The 20,129-nt window shown below is 39.6% G+C and overlaps 1 protein-coding gene across 7 annotated transcripts in view; it reads right to left on the reverse strand.

The window, feature by feature from the left end:
• The window catches only part of BBS9 (Bardet-Biedl syndrome 9), a 513,046-nt gene that overhangs the window by 94,632 nt on the left and 398,285 nt on the right, over window positions 1–20,129 (reverse strand). For 5 of the 7 annotated variants that reach the window (XM_075921764.1, XM_075921758.1, XM_075921762.1 and 2 more), the window contains one exon: window positions 9,987–10,068. The exons of the other annotated variants lie outside the window; for them this stretch is intronic. In XM_075921764.1, the coding sequence (XP_075777879.1) occupies window positions 9,987–10,068 (82 nt within the window). The remainder of the gene's footprint in view (window positions 1–9,986; window positions 10,069–20,129) is intronic. 7 annotated transcript variants of the gene reach the window in all.

The following is a 20,129-nucleotide window of genomic DNA, read 5'->3' on the forward strand; positions in this document are numbered from 1 at the left end:
AGATGGTCCTGAGGCACAAAAGTAAAGACTTGCCATCAAATTTTTCAGAATTCAATGGTGTTCTTATCTGGAGGTTTGGCTTGGCTCAGCTCAGCTCAGCTCAGCTCAGCTCAGCTCATTATGAAGTTAGAAAGTAGCCAGAGCATTTCAATGTGAATTTTCCAAACTTCAGTGCTGCTTGGATCTGGACTCTTGCATGTATTCTCTAGTATGTATTCTCCCTAGTGTACAATTTGGGGCATGTCTGCCACTTGATGATATTTTCAAGGAAAATTAGGTGAGAGGCCACTTTTTATTTTCAGCCTCAAGTTACATATACTTGTCAATCAAGGTACTCCACGTTTTAAATTAAAAAACAGAATAACAGCTTGTCTTGGAGGGAGAGAGGAACAAAATGTTTACAGCTATTCTTAACTAATTATTTTAAAAATATCTCCCTCTGACTTAAAATAAAAGGCAAACCAATGAAATTTGAGAAGTAGCCTGCTGGTATAATCAAGGTGAGAGACCAGTTACAATTTCCTCATTCAAACTTTTATGCCATATTAAAGATAATTTCCAGTTTATTCTCTGCTGTTAAAGAAATATCTCATTTCAGACATGCTGATACAAAAGGGCTTTTAAAAATGTGAAGATCATAAACCTGATCACAATTAAGGGGAATGAATGAATGAACGTATAGTTTCATCTATTTTCCATATGCATCTAATCTGGGAACTTGACTTAGTCTGTTCCTGTTCTGCCTGGATCCAGGTCAGGTTTGTGTCTAAACTGTTCTGTCTCACCCATGCTTGAATGAAGATTGCCAAGGTTCCCAAGGTTGGAGAGCAAAGCTTCTTGAATACATATTAAGGAGACACTGAGGCACTCACCTATTGTAACTTTAAATTTCTATTCAGAGTTAAAAATTCAAGGTCTTGCTAATTTGTATTTAAAAGTTGACTAGATATGAATAGAATTTTACACTGATAATCTAATAAATCTAACAATCAACTGTTAGAAGCATTCATGGTATCATTCCCAGACTACACACTCATATAATTGTGCTCTGTCTCACAATGCTAATCATATGAAACACAGGGAAAAACGAAGCAAGACTGGAGCAGCAATCTCTAGCAGGAAAAAAACACACTATTCAGCTCACCAGCTTAAAGTTGGGGACTTCGAAAATAAAAATTATAGGCTTCAGAATCTAAGTATATCTAAAAATAAATACAACGAAAGAGATTTGGATTGCATTTTAATAGTCTAAATTTAGCACATGAATTCCTAGAAGTCATGCAAGCCAATTCTATACATCACCATGTAATTGTTGGCTACTGTACATGTGTGTATCAATGCACTCTATTGGACAAAATGGCAAATCACTTTCCGTGCATATCAAACATGCTAGCTCCTTTTGCTCATCAGGTTTTTAGAGCAAAAGGTTTTGATTTCTTTTCTCCCTATTAGATGTATGATTAAAAATGATTAAAGGTCTACAAAGCGTGACCTATGTGGGAAGACTGAATTGCAGCAAGAGAAGTTTAGGTTGGACATTAGGAAAAATGTCCTGTCAGGGTGGTTAAGCACTGGAATAAATTGCCTGTGGAGGATGTGGAATCTTCATCACTGGAAATATTTAAGAGTAGGTTGGATAGACATCTATCAGGGATGGTCTAGACAGTGCTTGGTCCTGTCCTGAGGGCAGGGAACTGGACATGATGGCCTCTCGAGGTCCCTTCCAGCTCTAGTGTTCTATGATTAGCTGATGATTGTGCTATATGTGAAGAGTGTGTTCTAAATCAAAGATAATGAGCATTTTACTCTGTGAATGGTGTGTCTGTTGAGGACAGGAATATATATTTAATTGAGTATGATAGCCTTACCAAGGATCAAGGAAATGAGAACCTACTAAAATACATACATTTGAACAGCAGAAAAATCTTATTCACAAGAAAATCCAGAAAGGTACCAGTAAGCTTCAACCTTCATTTAATTATATAATGTTAGAAGATTTACCCAGTACTGTTCCAGTCCTTAATTCAAATAAGTTTTGTTTTCTTCATTTAAATCATTGTTCTGTGGTGGGGCTGAGGATGAGAGCCTGACCCTGGGAAAGAGGACTACTCCAGCTCTCTCTCACCGCAACAGCTTGTGGTGAGAAGTTCCTGTCCAAAGACACTGCAGCTCCAGCAGGCATAGTCAGAGAAGGGGTGCATGTCCCACAGCTGGGGGACAGATAGACACACAAATTCTGACATCACCTTCCTTTCCAAATGCAAACAGATGGACATTATGCCTAAGGGTGAACAACCCACTACAATCTACATACCCCATGGATTACAGCCAGAGATTATGCCACACTCTTGCAAAAAAAAAAAAAAAATTAAGGAACCACCTTATCAGAATTCTATACAACAAACAGAAAAAAATCAAGGACGAACTCTCAACATTAGAAACTATCATAAAAAAACCAAGCCTCCACACACACTTCATCTTTTCCAGACTTTACTACAATTCAACACACCACTTACAAGGACCACTTTATCTCCCTTCAGAAGAAAAAGGACAATAAACTATATGCCTCAGGATCTCTCATTCCAGATACTTTCAACTCACCCAACAACATCATTAACCTATCTAACCACTCTCTCAGACCAGCAGAGGAATCTGTCCTATACAACGGACTCTCTTTCTGCCCCACCACACCCACAAATATGATTCAGTTCTGTGGGGATCTGGAATCCTATTTTCGCTGCCTCTGTCTGAAGGAATATTTCCAACACACTGGTGTACAACACACTGACCCCTTACTGTTCCCCCCACCAATTCCACAAGAGGAAGGCTTCTATGTGGAACCCCACTTACAGTCATAATGAAAGTCTTGATTTCTATATCGTCTGCTTCCGCAAACATGCTCAAACTGACATTGTCAGCAAACAACAACATATAACACACAACCTCAGTCATGCAGAATTCAATGCTATACACAGCCTCAAAAACAATCCTAATATCATAGTCAAAGAGGCCGACAAAGAAGGCGCTGTAGTCATCATGAACAGGACAGATTATGAACAGGAGGTGAACAGACAACTCACCAATACCAGATTCTACAAGCCTCTCTCCTGTGACCCCCCTAAGGAATACCAAAAAAAAACCTGAAAAAATTTCTCATGAAGCTCCCTGATGCTACTCAGGAACAAATTTACACTAATACCCGCCCTAATCCCTAACCAGGAACTTTCTATCTGCTACCTAAAATACATAAACCTGGTAATCCCGGACGGCCCATCATCTCAACCATTGGCATACTCACCACAGGATTATCCGGCTATATCGACTCCCACCTCAGACCCTATGCTACCAGCACCCTGAGCTACCTCCGCGACACCACTGAATTCCTGAGGAAACTTCAAAACATCAGTAATCTATCTGAAAATACCATCCTGGCCACTATGGACAGAGAAGCCCTTTACACCAACATTCTACATGAAGATGGATTACAGGCCATCAGGAACACCATCCCCGATAATAGCACTGCACACCTGATTACACAGTTCTGCGACTTTGTCCTCATCCACAACTACTTCCAATTCAGAGACAATTTGTATCTTCAAGTCAGCTGCACAGCCATGGGCACCCGCATGACACCACAATATGCCAACATATTTATGGCTGACCTTGAACAACGTTTCCTCAGCTCTCGCCCCCTAACACTCCTACTTTACTTACGCTACATCGATGACATCATCATATGGACCCTCGGAAAAAAGACTCGAAGAATTTCACAAGGATTTCAACAACTTCCACCGCACCAACCACCTCAACCTGGACCAGTATACACAAGAAATCCACTTCCTGGACACTACAGTACAATTAAATAATGGACAAATTTCCACCACCCTATACCTGAAACACACTGACCGCTACACTTACTTTCATGCCTCCAACTTCCATCCCAGACACATTTCTTGATCTACTGTATACTGCCAAGCCCTAAGATACAACCGGATTTGCTTTGATCCCACAGACAGAGACAAACACCTATAGGATCTTTATAGAGCATGCCTAAAACTGAAATACCCACCTGGAGAAGTGAAAAAACAGATTGACAGAGCCAAAGAAGTACCCAGACATGAACTACTTCAAGACAGACCCAAAAGAGAAAACAACAGAATTCCAATTGTCATTACCTATGGTCCACAACTCAAACCCCTCCAACGCATTACACACAATCTACAGCCCATCTTGGAAAATGATCCCTCACTCTCAGAGGCCTTTGGGGAAAATCCTATTCTCGCTTATAGACAATCCCCCAACCTGATATGAATTCTTTCCAGTAACCATGCAACACAACCACATCATAAGCATCCAGGAACCCAGCTCTGCAGTCAGCCGCCGTGCCAACTCTGCCCTCATATCTATACAAGCGAATTAATCACTGGAGCCAACAACATAAGCTACCAAATCAGAAGATCATCTAACTGCACATCCAGTAATTTGATCTATGCCATCAAATACCAGCAATGCCTCACTGCTATATATATTGGACAAACGGGACAATCCCTACTGGAAAGAATCAATGGACACAAATCAGATATACGTAAAGGGAACATACAGAAACCTGTTAGGGAACACTTCAATCTACCTAATCACTCTTTAAAAGATCTTCAAGTGGCTGTCTTGTCACAAACCAATTCTACTAACCAAATACACAGAGAAGTGTTAGAATTACAAATTCATCCACAAATTCAGTTCTCACTCTGATGGCCTACTCAATCTAGATAACCGACGGCTGAGACATTCTCAACCTAACATTCAATGAAGGTGTCAACAGCTCTTTGTCTGTGTAGATTCTTGTGTTAGTACCCTTCCTATCTAATTGCTATCCTATGATCCTTATCTGCTTCTTTTAACTATCCAATCTTTAGGTGCATACTGATTACCAGTTCTGCCTATTTAGTTTTCCCTTTGATATTTTCGTACCCTCTGCTCCTTGTTTCCCGCCCCCTTCCATTTTTTCCCTGCCCCACCGCTCCCTTCTCCCCTATTTATTTCAGGTCTGAACATCCTAAATGCAAAACTCTGGTTATCTGAAGATGTGGGCTGTGCCCACGAAAGCTCATGATACCATCTACATGTTTTGTTAGTCTATAAAGAGCTACCAGACCATTTGTTGTTTTTTAACTTTACTGTGAAATATATAGTAAGTAACTGCCCCTTTCTCCATCCCTACCCCCTGCTGGCCCAGTGGGGCTTTAGCTGTCCTGGTCCCCATCTCTGGCCCTTTGTTTCCCTCTGTGATCATTCTATTGTAGAACTCCCTTCTACCAGACCCCTCGCTTTCCATTTTATGGGAAACCATCAAATTCTAGTCACATCCCATTGTCTTGGCACAACCAAATCCTGATCTTGATTTAAGTTATAGTAAGAACACCAAATTTGGTGGTCTTAGCTCTTATCATTTCTAGGAGGAATTCCTCAACAAACAGACTCACAGACGGCCAGAGAGAGACAGTCACATTTCTAAAATATATAGTAATATCTGATACTGGTATAGTTTCTTCCATAGGATCAATGACTACATAAGTACACCACAAATTCTATACTGGGTCTGATTCTCATCTTATCTTTGCTCTCAAATGTAGAGCTGAAAATCCAAGGACCACTTAAGTGAATGGAATTTTGCTGGACATATACAGACATAACTTAAGAGTAAAATCTGGTCCACTGATATAAACTGAACTACCTCTCATGTTCACCTGTATGTGAAATCCAAAATCAGGCCATTTGTATACAGAAACACCCACTCCACTGAAATGAAGCCCTTTCAGGGTGGAGAGCAGCATTTCATCCAGGGCTGGGGAAAATATGGCCCAGGGGCCAGATCCAGCCCGCCAAGCCACCAGATCTGGTCTGCGGACCATCCTGCCAGGATCCTCAGGTATGCAGCTACTCAAGTTTAAAGTGAAGTCCCTACGTTCCTCTACTCTGGAGAGAGGGGGGAAGTTTCGTGTGATCGCCCCACCCCCAGCCCAATCCTCAGCTCCTATTGGCCAGAAACAACGGCCCAATAAAAACTGACATCAGCCAATCTCTCAGCTCCTATTGGCTGGAAACAGCCAGCCAATCAGAGCTGAGAGATTGGCCTGGGAGACAGGGGCAGCGCAAGGCTCTTTCCCCACCCAGAGTTTTTATTTATTATTTATAATGGAGATTGCCTATCTCCTAGAACTGGAAGGGACCTTGAAGATCATCGAGTCCCATCCCTGCCTTCACAGCAGAACCAAGTACCACCCCTGACAATTTTTTGCCCCAAATCCCTAAACGGCCTCCACAAGGATTGAACTCACAACCATGGGTGTAGCAGGCCAATGCTCAAACCACTGAGCTATCCCTCCCCCACATGAGAGCCACATAGAGGGAACAGTCTGTATTTTCAAGCGATCTGAGGCTGCTGCAGGCCTGGAGCCCAGCCTGCTTTGAGGGTGCTGCAGGTCAGGCGATGTTTAGATAAGTGCCTCCCAGCCACAGCCTGCCTCTGGCACCACTGCACCTCTCACATCCCAACTCCCTCCCCCAGGCCACCTTCCAAACCCTCTGCATCCCTTGCCCCAGGTCACAACTCCCTCCCAGATTCTGTACCCCGCCCACACCTTTCTCCCAGGCTAGAATCCTCTCCTGCACCCAATCACCATCCCAGAGCCTGCATCCCATTCTGCTGCCCCAAGTCACAACCCCTTCCTTCATCCAAACACCCTCTCAGACCTCACAGCATCTCCTACCTGTGTGCCCTTCTGTACCCAGACTCCATCTTAGACCCCACATCCCCTCCACAGAAAAGTGCAGCTTTTGATCATTTACCAAAATCTTCAAGTAGCCCCCCACCAAAAATTATTGCTCACCCCGATCTAACCAATGCATGACAGGTGATAGAAGCACTGAGGACTGGCTTACATTAGACCAAGATGATTGGCTTAAGGTACGCAACTCCAGCTATGCAAAATGCATTGCTGGAGTTGTCTTACATTAAGCCAAGCGTTGGCATCATCCACACAGTGGGAGGCCAATGGGGGAAGATGCTCCTGTAGGCTTCCCTTACTCCCCGCAAAAGGAGGCTTACTGGACACTGGCGGGAGCTGCCCTCAGCATTCGATTTACAGGTCTATATTAGACATGCTAAATTGAATGCCAGAAGATCAACCTCCGATAAGTATAGATGTACCCTGAGAGTGGGGAAATTTGAGTAAACTCTTCCTATTTAGAACAGAATATTTTCTGTCATCCAAGATCACTAATGGGGGTCGGGAGATAGCTTGCTATGCAGTGAACTGTCATAGAATAAATGGCATGATACTCACTATATATAATTCAGAAAAATGAAAGGTTAAATTGCCTAACTCAAGATTTGAATCTGAGGTTTTGGAGAATCTAGTTATTCCTGAACTGACATTTATGTCATTGAGCTGCCTCTTCGTAGTACATGTTCCAGTGGATCATAAGGTGGCTGACTCATTCTGGCAGCATACATTCTATACATGAGTAACTTTCCCAGGCAGTGAAGGAAATTCTCCAGATAAAGAAACATGCTAAAGAAGTATCATAATCAGACCCAGCCTTGGGCTCATAAACCCCACAACTTCCAGGGAAAATTTCTGCTTTTTTCATGTAGGTTTACAGCCCTTCCCTCACCAAGATAGCCTTTGCAACATAAATTTATTGCTAGAATTGGAAGCTTATTACTGATTGTTCCTAAATATTATCAGTCATCCATAATTCCCCGTCCCCCCAAAATTGTTTGAGTTAAGCAAAAAGTCATGGGCACAGGTCCTTTGAACTTCTGGAAAGATCTAACTTTGTGAGGCCCCGTGAGAGTTGTCTCAGCAACTACATGTAGCTGAGCAGCCAGTATGACTGCTGGCTACAAAGAGGGGCTACTCAGTTAACACAGTGATGTAGTCATGTGGACAAAGCACAGAATTAAGACACAGAAATCCCGCATTTTAATCCCTGCTCTGATACTGACTCCCCTCTTTGACTTTAGTTTCCCCGTATGTAAAATGGGGATAATAATAGCACCCTATGTCACAGGAGGCCAGTCATGATTAATTAATGGCTGTCAGTGCTGACAGCAGAATGCTCACAAAACCCTCTCACAGATGGGGGCTACTAGGCCCCCCAAAAGGACCCTGGTTTATTTGGACAACAAACTCTTGCAAAAGTTTTCAAAATGTAATAAGCATTGCACAGTTTCAACCAGGTAGTGCCATTTTTGTAGCAGGAGACTGAGAAGGAAAATTAAGATGCCCCCAGTAGGGATATTAGTGTGTAGTTGCTTACATGATTAACTGATAAGCCTGGGCTTATTGGTTAATCATATCGACTACACACAACTCCTCCACCCCTTGTATCAGAGGCAGCAAGGGTAGGGGAGGTGAGAGCCGGTGCCCGTAGGGAGCCAGCTTTTAAACTGGCTCCCTGAGCATGCCAGCTCCTGCAGAGCCACCTGCTCCCCTTGCTGCCTCCCACAGAGGCAGCAGCATGGAGGGGCAGGCAGGAACCGATACGTGTGAGAAGCCAGCTCCTGTGGAACCACCTGTTCTCCCCACCACTCTGCTGCCTCTGATAGAGAAGCAGTAGCATGGGGGAGAGGGGGCGTGTAGAAACCGGTACACACGAGAAGTGGCTTTCAAGCTGGCTCTCTGTGCATATCAGTTCTCACAGAGCCACCTGTCCCTGAGCTGCTGCCGCTGATCAGAGGCAGCAGCAGAGGTGGGCAGACAGGAGCTGGTGCTCACAGGGAACTTACTTAATAGCTGAGCACCCCCATGTAAATTCTAGAATTTCCAGTGGTTACATGTTTACACAAATAAATGATAGTTAACACCCTTAGCCCCCAGTACATACTCAGACTGATAGAAAATTAAGCAGTAATAGTCAGGGTGACTCTGTGCACTTTTCAAGGTAGACAAAAGTTGATTAGGGAGGAAAAACTGATTCACAGGCCCTTCCAAAAATGCTAGTTCCATTTCTGGCTATGGCAATAGATAGTCCCAGATAGCCTGCTCTACATACCTATACAAGCCCACACATAGAGACATTGACATAAAGCTGAACTGTAGCTTTAAATAAAGAAATTCAAACTTTTAGGACTGACATGTCCTGAACAGCACATTTAATTAATTCAGGAGATGATAATTTTTATGCAACTGGGATTTTTTCACCCAAGCTTTCGAAAATATAAAGCTATGTATTGTTTCATCTTTCCCCAAAGGTTTTGAAGACTATGGGAAATATGCTACTGCAATTTCAATGGCTTTTACAACTATCACCATATTGGAAGCAATTTTGGAAGGCTTAGCTTTAGACTTTCTTCTGTTACATAATCAATTACCTTCCCTTTGTTGTGTCTCTCAAACCTTTTTTTCATCAGAAAGCTCAGCATTCAGTCAATACCACCTGAGCAGATGAAAGAACCCAGAAAATACTGGAAAAATTGGTAAAATGAGAATTGGGAATGTGATTCAGATGCCTTTATGTAGCTTTTAAGATCACATGAAGCTACGAAGTGAAACTCATTCTCAAGAATACCAAAGAAACTATTTTAACACATGCTGAATGCTTAAAAAATATTTCTTTTGATGGTGGTACTTCTTCCCTCCCTGCTAAAACTATGATTTTAATATGAAAAACTGTTTACATTCTTATTTGAAGCATCTATCAGTTGACTATAGACAGACTGATTGCTAGGTTGAAAACCAGGCAAGAGATTTTATTTCAGCCCAAAGCCAAGAATAAAAAACCCCAGGCAAGAAAGAATGACACAAAGATACCTTCTAATATTTTTTAGATGATCTGTGACAGTGATAGTACTGATAATACCATTTTCACTGACACGGGCTTATTTTTTTACAGTTTTTTTATAGCGAATAAGGAAGATAATTAAAAAGTATCAAAATCTGATTTAGTGCTCTTGATCAAATTTGTAGCTTTCTCATCTTTACCTTTCCTTCTCTTGCATTTGCAACATCTGCACTTGTTTAAACAGAGTAATTCCAGTTTCTACAAATCCATTTAGTTCTCCAACTGTGAATACAAAGATTATGGGAAGTGGTATTCATAATGATAACTGCTTCAAATTTGTGTATAATAATGTTGCTTGCCACCATTAAAATGTAAATTACAAATATTGTTCTCTCTGCCCAGAACTGATAAAAATGATGACAGAAGTTTTCTAAATATGAATTAGACAGATAAACCCAACATCACTAATTCAGTAACAGATGGAAAATTACCTTGGCTGCAGTATTCCAATGCTAGTAAAACAATGAATATGAAGAGGTATCACCATTATCTTCAATGAAATATATGTGGTGTTCCATAGAAGTGACTTCAATCATATTCTCACTTCTTAAAGGGTTTATGATGGTATCAATTACTAATAATATACATTTAGCACAACTTTTTGCCTATCTTATTAAGTCAATGATCAACTACTGTGAAAAAAATAACAGTCACTTTTTTCTTAAAGTGTTTTGAACTGAAACCAAACCAAACCATGGTACAGTGAACCCTGGCTCTGGATTTAAATACATTAGCAAATATGTATCTGTCTCCCATTTCTCTCACCATTTAGTAAAACACTGTATTAACCCCTTCCCTTTGCCAGGAGGAGGAACTTGAAAGCCAACTGTGCTGAGATATATTTGTAAATAGGCAGTGCTCAACAAGTTAACTTGTTTTTCACAAAGGCAGAGAGTTTTGCTGACCCATGAGAGATGGGCTGAACAAAATTCAATTCTGTTGCAGTCAACAGGAAAGTAGGAAGGAAAATAGGATTTAACAAACAAAGCATAAAAAGCTCACAGCAGGAAATCATTATTTGGGCAATTGTTCACTTTGTTAAGAGACTGGACTATATTAATATCTATAAGGGCACATTTGTTTGTGGTTCTTATTTAGTACCACGTCTAGTCTAATTATTTACAAAGTGGTCATACAGACTAGAGAAATTTGCCATTGTGTGGGGTTTCCGAGGCATACATATGTCATTGATGCATAGCTTGGCACTAGCTTATTCTGCTTAAAGTTGAGCAAGTTGGCCAAAATTGAATCAATACTACAGGAAGCTCTGAATGCCAACAGAAGTGGTTTACAGAAATAGTTCACTGACCATTACATCTGCAATGGATTAAGCATGTAAATGGTTCAGTTTGAGTTAACATTTTAATATAGCTATACGTAAATAAATGCAACCATATATTTTGGTCACATATTTGCCGTTAAAAGCCTTATAGAAATACATGTTGCATTATTCACATGACCATTCTAAAAATCTGTTTTCTTAATGTGCACTAAAAACATTAGCGCACTTTAAAAAAAACTGTGCAATTGACATTTCATCTAGCATAACAGCTATTTAGAAAGGAAAATCCCACAAGCCTCTGCAGCAGTTTGACATCCTAAATGCTATTATGACAGTCAGAAATTAAATAATCCAGAGGAGGAGGAAAAGGATGACAATAAGCCAGAACCAAGGTGGTGCCTGCACAGTTTGTATCAGAGCAATTTTTTAACTTTCATTACCACAAATACAGTCATAAAAGCAACAGCACATGGTACTTATTTTAATACCTGTTTATACTGTAGCTCCACTTTTTTTCAGAACTAAAAGGAAATATTTATATGGCTGGCTGTGTTAAATAAAACTCTTTGAAGCTGCTTAAGCATTTGGGATATTGAGGTGCATTAATGAACAGAGTACAGGTGATGTAGTAAAAAAGGCTTATAGTATCACATTGTTCCCCAGTTTACCTCATAGACTATAGCCTCAGCTGGTGTAGATCAGTTTGAAGTCAATAGAGTTATGCTGATTTCCACCAGCTGAGAACCTAACCCAATGGTTTCTACTAAAAATAAATTACAAACTTTAGAATGGGATTATAGCCCCACCCAGCTGATTTCATGGTACTGCAAGAAACAGCTTTGCCTGTAGGAAACAGAAAATATGGATGGGACCCTACACTGTCCCAGTGCATAAATCTCTCTGACCTGCCACTGCATCTCATTTCTCGAGTTTTGTGGGATTTATTAGGACCATTCTGCCTTTGACCAGTGCAGAACTGTACATTTTTTACAGCACACAGGGAGTCTGATACTCAGCTACTCAGAGTTGGAAATTGGAAGAAGCCCCATATGTGTAGGCAACTAGAACAAAATGTACCGTATGACAGAAGTTAGCGTTTTCCTCCTGACTCACTAACTACTACCCCACAACTCTGACTTTTCCATAAATATCTGGGCATCTCTCATGCTAGAATTGCTTAGTACCTTAGACATTCACCAACGCAAGCAGCATGGTTTTCTTCTCTCATGGAATAAGCTGTGACTGTTTTTCGAGCTTAATTTTTGGCAGTGTTCTAAAACTTCTCAGGATGAGCTCTTAGGGAAAATTCACTCATGATGTAGAAGGGCAGTGCAAGGCTCTCAAAGGGCATGTCTACACAGCAGGGCTGAAGCTGAAATAAGCTATGCAACCTGAACTACGTCAACTGCATAGCTTAAGACCAAATAGCCTATTTCGGCTTTTGGCACTGTCTACATGGCAGGAAGTCCAAGGTACTCATCCTTCGACTGCTCTTAGTCCTTGTAAAATGATGATTACAGGAGTTGGAGTAAGAAGTCCTCCAGTTCTTTGACATTATGTCAAAAAATTGCTTGTAGTATGCGCGGACTATGTTATTTCTGAATAATGTCAGTTATCCTGAAAATAACACTGCTGTGTAGACGTCTCCCAAAGCACTTAAGCTCCACATGCATACCATGTGGGGATCAGCTACTGAAGGAAACATGTAGGATATTTCTGCATTCTCTATTTTCTGCAAGAAGCTGTCTGAGCTGGCATCTCATAGTGCAATTTAGAAAGGCATCCCAATGGGGTTGCTTGAGACCTCAGATTTAATGATATGTGTGCTAACCTAAATATATTTTTTTAAATGAAAAACACAGGAAGATCCATCATAATTTCTGAGGTGTGGAAATAGCTGTTAAACAAAAATATTAATACAGGGACCAACAGAGAAGCTATTTTACTATAGGTTATAAAAATGCTAACAACTGTCATCCTAATTAGCTATAATCCTGTGATACCTTCTCAACACTTAGCATGTTCTTTCTTTCACTCTGAGTACAGAATCTATCTTGTTTTATAATTTACAGCAAGACTTACCATTATTTATTATTTAAGTGTCTTTCCAGGTTATTTTAACTACTGACAACTATATTTTAATAGCATTTTTGCATTGGTTCAGAAATCAAAACAATAGATACTTTCAGAACAAGGAAAGAACACAAACATAGAAAAAAAGACATTTGTTGTTGCTTCTGCTTCTGCCTAAGAAGATCCACATTCTCTGCTGCAGGTGCTGTTAAAGCTTCACTACTCTGAACATTATAACCTTTCTTCATCTCTCCCTCCTGCTGCATGTCATATAAACATATAGGGTGACCTAGTCCCAGATCACATATACAGTAATTATTCTACTCTATACAAATGCACTATAATGCTTGTTTTAGGCATGTAAACATAAGGGACCTTTTTCCTCCCAGACCACATGCAATTTGTCATCTCTTTATCAAACATATGCTGTAATCAATCTCCTCTTGTGCTCATGGCACAGAAAACTCTCGCTTCCTTTTCTGACACACAGGGAATTTAATTCCCATTGCTTTCTTTTAAATTGCAAGATTCATCATTCTATTCCTCGTCAGAAGACTTACCCAGCATTGCTCATGTGCTTCAGGGCAGGGGGCTGAAAGAAGCAGTCTGTGCACCCCACGCCAGAGTCTGTGCACCCCACACCACCCATCAGCTTGTTCCCAGGGCAGAGAGGGAGGGGACCATTCACCCTGCCCTCCAGCTTTTCCCCTGGGCCAGACCAAGGAGTGCACAACCCACCCACTGGCTTCTCACTGGGGCAGGAAGGGACTGCACACCAGCCCTCCAGGTTCTCCCTGGGGGCCAGGCCATAGTGGGAGGGCCATCCCCAACTGTGCTCTCCAGAGGATGGGTGTGCTGGGTGGTCTGGCAGTAAGCTGTTGCTCTTTTGGGGGATGGCAGAGTTGCTGGCTGGTAGGGCCCTTCCCTGTCCCAGTCTGGTGCTATGGCTGAGGGCTGGTGGGAGGAGTTTGGGGCAGGGTGGGCACTTACCCAGTCCAGTAGCTGGCAAGCTGGTGAGCCTCAGCTGCCCACTCTCTTGCTGATGAGGCTGTCCCCCAGGTCACTCTGCACTGTCACTGACCCTCTGATCAGCCCCCTCCATTTCTGTGTTAGGGAAAACATTCCCATTCCAGGCACATCCCATTTTCCTGGCACAACCAAACCCTGACCTTGCTTTAAGTTAGGATAAGAGGAAGCTGCATATTCAATGTGGTGGTCCTATTTCTTAACATTTAGGAGAAGTTCTTGAACAAACAGACTTGCAGACAGACTCACTCACAAACAAACAAACAAACAGGTGCATACATTTTCTAAGACAGATAGATAGAGAGAGCTCCTGCACACTATTTTCTCCAGTGTGACATATTTTTCTACTGAAAGACTTAGCAATGTAAGACTTTTTTTGAGGCATTTACATAAAATACGCCGCATCATTCCCGCCACAACATTGACCATCTTTGATCTTTCTGAACTTCTGAATACTGTATTATAAAGACTTATGTCAGCCTTCTGAGTTAAATGAAAAGTCAGCATGCACAATTTATAGAAGCAAAGAAGCAAACTGTAAAAATACAGTCATTCTTGGGAGTAAGAACGTAAAGAACTAAATGAACCAGCATTATGAATGCAAACTCAATGAATGATCCCGGTCATAACAAGGTAGCTTTGGAAGAGTCCTATTCAGCAGTGACTTTTTCATTTCTGCAGGCAAAAAGGAAGAAACTGAAGAAACAGTGAAAATGGATTCTCATGAGTCAGAGTTTGAGCCACTGAAGTCAAAGGGAGCTTTGCCATTGACAAACATTTAAAAATTCCTGTAGACATGAGTCTTTTGCATCATTTAATCTTTACCGTGACAGCCCTAATCTAGACAGGCTACCAGCTGCTGCTGCCACCGAAACAACTGCCATTTAGGGTTTGTCTTTGCTATAGAGGTAACTCAGATTATTACTTGAATGTTTCTAGTAACTTGAATGACTCCTACATACAAAAATGCTTTGTTCAGTGGCACTTTTAACTCAAGTTGGCTGGTCCATCACAGGATAGAAACTATATGAGTTTGATCAGATCACTGCCTGTTAAACAACCTTTCTATGATGCTTTGCTGTGTTGCCACTTCTCTCACACAAACTAAGCTAACTTGAGAGGGGTTACCTCAAGTGTAGCTAAGTAGACTTGCTCTTCAGGAATATTTGACCCAACTACGCAGTTCCACTCCCTTATCATCTAAAATCATTAATTGGTTTAAAATTCCTTCTGGGTGTCAAGATTCCTTAGTAAAAGGACAGTTATTATGGCTAACATTTTAAGATCTTATAAGTCAGAAACAGAAAAAACCTATTACTTCACAAAGAATTCATTATGGTATGTTATCAATTGACAGACATTATTGAGGTAGCTTTCTGGATCTCTTGTGAAATTTGTAGTAGAAATGATTATATTATATATCCAGATTCTTTTGTGTGCCTTTTCTTTCAGCAAACCTTTCTGCAATTCCTCTTAGACTATGGAAGGTCTGCCAAAGGGTTACAGAGAAAGGAGTTCCACAGGTTGACTGTGAAACTCCTTGCCATAGGATGCGGTAATGGCTAGAACTTTAACAGGGTTCAAAAAAGAGCTAGATAGATTCATGGAGGTTAGGTCTATCAATGACTATTAGCCAGGATAGGTAGGAATGGTATCCCTAGCCTCTGTTTCTCTGGAGATGGGTGACAGGGAGGGATCACATGAGGATTACCTGTTGTGATCCTTGCCACTGGGGCATCTGGTATTGGCCACTGTCAACAGACAGGATACTGGGCTAGATGGACCTTTGGTCTGACCTAGTATGGCCATTATTCTGTATGGCCATTCTTCTGTTCTAAAACAAGCAAGGGGAAGAAGTGTGGATTCATCACTATAGTAGTACACTTTTTCTTTCCCAAGCATAGCTGCCTTGGTAAATAATTCTCCTACTTAAAAACATAATATCAAAATCTATTTCTTTTAGATGCCTATCAAAACAGATTTATCAATTTAGTTTAAGAAAGAAATCTACATAAGAAGGGGACCACGAGAAGCAAAAACGGTTTTTAAACAAATAATTATCTTGGCCAATGAGAAAGAGAATTGACAAGAGACCCAACGTATAATACACATTCTTTTACATGTATTTCCATATGTCATTTTCTACCTACTAAAAGGAAAAAGAAATAACACACAACTATAAAAACCATAATTATTGCCAGGCATATGGTCTCCTCAATGAAATTATAAGTCAGTACTTTAGTTTGTTAGTAATTACAGTTTTCACTATTTCTGAAGTGAATTCAACCACATTTAAAATTCACACTTATTTCTGGCCATTTAAAATCAGGCAGTGTATTAGTAGTATGTTTATATAAAATCTAACTACTGTCAAATGACCAACTGGCAAGGGAACAGGTGTGGGCAATAGCACTTTTTTCTTCCAGGTGACTAGCTCAAATCTGGCCTTAGTCGGTAGCGTCTTAAACCTGGGTGTTTAGTGGCCTGTTCAAATTACTTTAATGGCCTCCATCTACAATCTCAGTGGACAAGTAACCAAATCAAAACAATGCTATCTTATGCTAGGAATGGTGACAAGAAATGTAACAAAAAATAGGAACTTCTCTAATTGCTTTTAGACCATTTTATGGAATTTAACAGAAAACTATATTCTTGCCTTAGAATTCTATGGAATAATTCACCCTCCAAAATTGGATATTGATCCCTATTGCAGTCTACAGAAATTGTTCTATAAACAATAACATGAGCTTATTACATTTCTATTCAATTTTAATAGTGTGTCTCCAATTGCATTATATAGGACTTTGCTAACAGAATTACCAAAACTGCATCCTTCTTGGAAATCTTAGATGCCATCCAGGCCATGTTCAATATACAATGGTTGGCTAATGTGGAAAAATGTGTAATACTGCTGTATCTGAGTTTTTCCTCTTCTTTAGAATGTCCCACAGATTGAATAGATATTAAACTAAGAGGGGGTTCAATATAGACTATTCTAAAACCCTGTACGAATCAATAAAAAATGAGTGTCTGTTATTTTTAAAAATCATTTGTATAAAATTTTATGGCAGAGAAACAATTTTATATTAAGTACTATTAAGAAACTAAGAACAGTAGAGAAACAGTTATTGTCTATTAAAATTAAGCACACATTTCAGAGCTTTCCCAAATCACTGCCTAAGTGCTCTGATGGAGCAGGGTCAAAGAAAGAAACAAAATTTACTCTATATAATAATTCATATTATGATTAACATATTCTCTAAAAATAAAGCACTTAAATCTATATATTTGGGATTTTACTCTACTAAGTAAAAAAATAACAAACCAAGCAGGTCTTATAATAATAAAAATATAAATCAATATTAAAAATATAATTTTCAAGTTGTTTAGCACCTTCCTTCCTTCTGTTGATCTTAAAGTACTTTACAGATGTTAATAAAATAAGAGTAAGCCTTCCTATTAGGTAGATTAGTATGATTATGGTTGCTTTACAGATGGAAAAACTGAAGAAGAATTTAGGGATGTGAATTTTAAGGACTCTGAAGACAGTGGAACAACTAACTCTCACTGAAAGACAGGAGTGCCTAAATGACCAGACAAACTAGTAAAAAACAGAGGTTCAAATTCTGTAGAGGATTCTATAACATTTTGCAGTTTCCAGGCTTTCTTATGTACATTATTTCCATTTCCCCCATTACACAAAGTGACAACAAATGTGTTGCTTAGTGGCTAGCTGGGTCTTGCAGAACTCTCCCTCCAACAGAGCCATGGTAGCAATAAAGGTGGGAACTCACTCTCCCTGCTCCATCCATCTTCAAGCAGTATGTTCAATGACAACTGGGACCCATTTGAAATACTAAATACATAATAATTTCTCTTATTCTTTGGAAAAGAGACAACGAGGAAATTAAATGCAATCCCTTCTCTATTAATGCAACAGTAAGGTTATACAGTTAAAATCACAGAGAACTAGATTGTGGACAGTTTCTAATTTCTTCAGAGCACAGAATGCAAAATATTTAAAGTCGAATCCACAATCAGAGAGGATGAGAACTAAATTACATTCTCATTATATTTTGCAAATAAATATTCCAGGTATCTAGATAACTATTTTAAATATCTCATACTCTTGTTATTAAGGAAAATGTAATAACCATATACTCATGATGCCCAGATAAAAACTCTGGATGAGTGGAAGTTGATTAGCTAATTAATGATAGAGGTCATAAACAAAATTTGGACAAAGATCTAAACTTAAAAGATCCAAAATCTGTAAACATTGATCACTTTGAAGAGCAACTTTTGTTGTTGATCTGAAAACACTTATGTGGGCGACTCGAAAATTGTTTTAATAAAAAGTACTCAGGAATTGCTTGAATCTGCTTCCTTCAAAAATCAATTTTACTTACTATTAACTTTGATTGGAGCAGTCTTAGGCCAACACTGAGCATTGTTAAAAACCTCATCCTAAGTATTTCTTGGACTCTCTATAAGAGAATTAAAAAACTCACCAAGTATTTCTTATACTCTCTATAAGCTGGTCCATTAAGATAACCATAATACTTGTAAAGTAAGTTATTACTCAGTGTAAGAGTAACAGAACTGGAGGTAAAGTTTTGAGGATTTGAACAGATGGCAAACAAAAACATCAATAAAATATAATCCAACACTAAGTGCTTTAAATGAACTTCCAGCTAATTTCCTGTCTTCGTTGTACAGTAAAACTGTATTTCAGTGAAAATAGGTAACTTCATTAAGTCTATGTCTGCTTTACTGTTTTTCTCATTCTAGAGTTTTAATAGCAATAAAGAAAGAATACATTAAATTTTACATGTCTTTATGAAAGTTCTTCTAGAAGGTGAATTTTATTTCACAGGTATCATTTTATTTCAAGACTCACCAACCATCACTCAGTATCCTTAATTAAAGAGTATTTTAGAATATCATGCATGTGTTAAGTTACCATCTTTCTGCTTAATGGGAAGGATTCTATCATCAGTTTTTCTCTAGCCAATTTTTTTTTTGACAGATTCTATAAAACACAGTGTTGTTGTATCCATGTTGGTCCCAGGATTTTAGAGAGACAAGGTAGATGAGGTAATATCTTTTATTGGACCAACTTCTGTTGGTGAGAGAGAGAGACACATTCGAGCTTACAAAGAGTCTTTAAAAGATATTACCTCACTCACCTTGCCCTACTAAGAGTCTGAAAAAAATGAGCTTACAAGAAATAAAAGGAGAAACACTTTTTGAAATCTGCCAGATTTTCCCTCTCTTTTATATGTACCACACTGCCCAAATACATAGAGGCATTAATTAAGCTGTCACTGTACCAAGTATTTGTAAGTGGGATCCCAGGACCTAACTAGTACCACTCCCTTCTTGATAGAAACCATTGCACCATTATGAAATATGTTCACAGTGTATTTTTTAAGATTCACAAGAAATGAAAAGGTTTCAATGTAGAGTTATTGTCTGTGAAGGAATACACTTGCAGATGTACAAGAAAATTTGACAAGGATTTCCATTGCCATTGAGGGGGTTAATTGGTTATCCCTTCATCAATAAATCTTCTTAACAGAAGTAAAACAGTTTTCCAGTTTCAGATTGTTCTTAGTTTATCCACTCCTCATACATCATTGCTGTTGAAAAACTGAGCTTTTCATTGCTGAATGAATATTAGACTTCTGTTAATTCTCTCCCCTCCCACTCTTCTTAAGATTTCACATATTGTAACAAAGCCCAAAACTAAAGCAGAGAAACACGTGAAAACATGTAATAATAAAAAGACACCCTGTTTTCATACATAGATCAAGACTTGAAATTTAATACTGCGTCAGCAGACTGTTTCAGAATTACATTTACACACACTTTGGTGGTATGTAAAGGCTATTGTCTCACC

This window comes from Pelodiscus sinensis, chromosome 2 (genome assembly GCF_049634645.1).
Source record: "Pelodiscus sinensis isolate JC-2024 chromosome 2, ASM4963464v1, whole genome shotgun sequence".
NCBI classification, from domain to species: Eukaryota; Metazoa; Chordata; order Testudines; family Trionychidae; genus Pelodiscus; species Pelodiscus sinensis.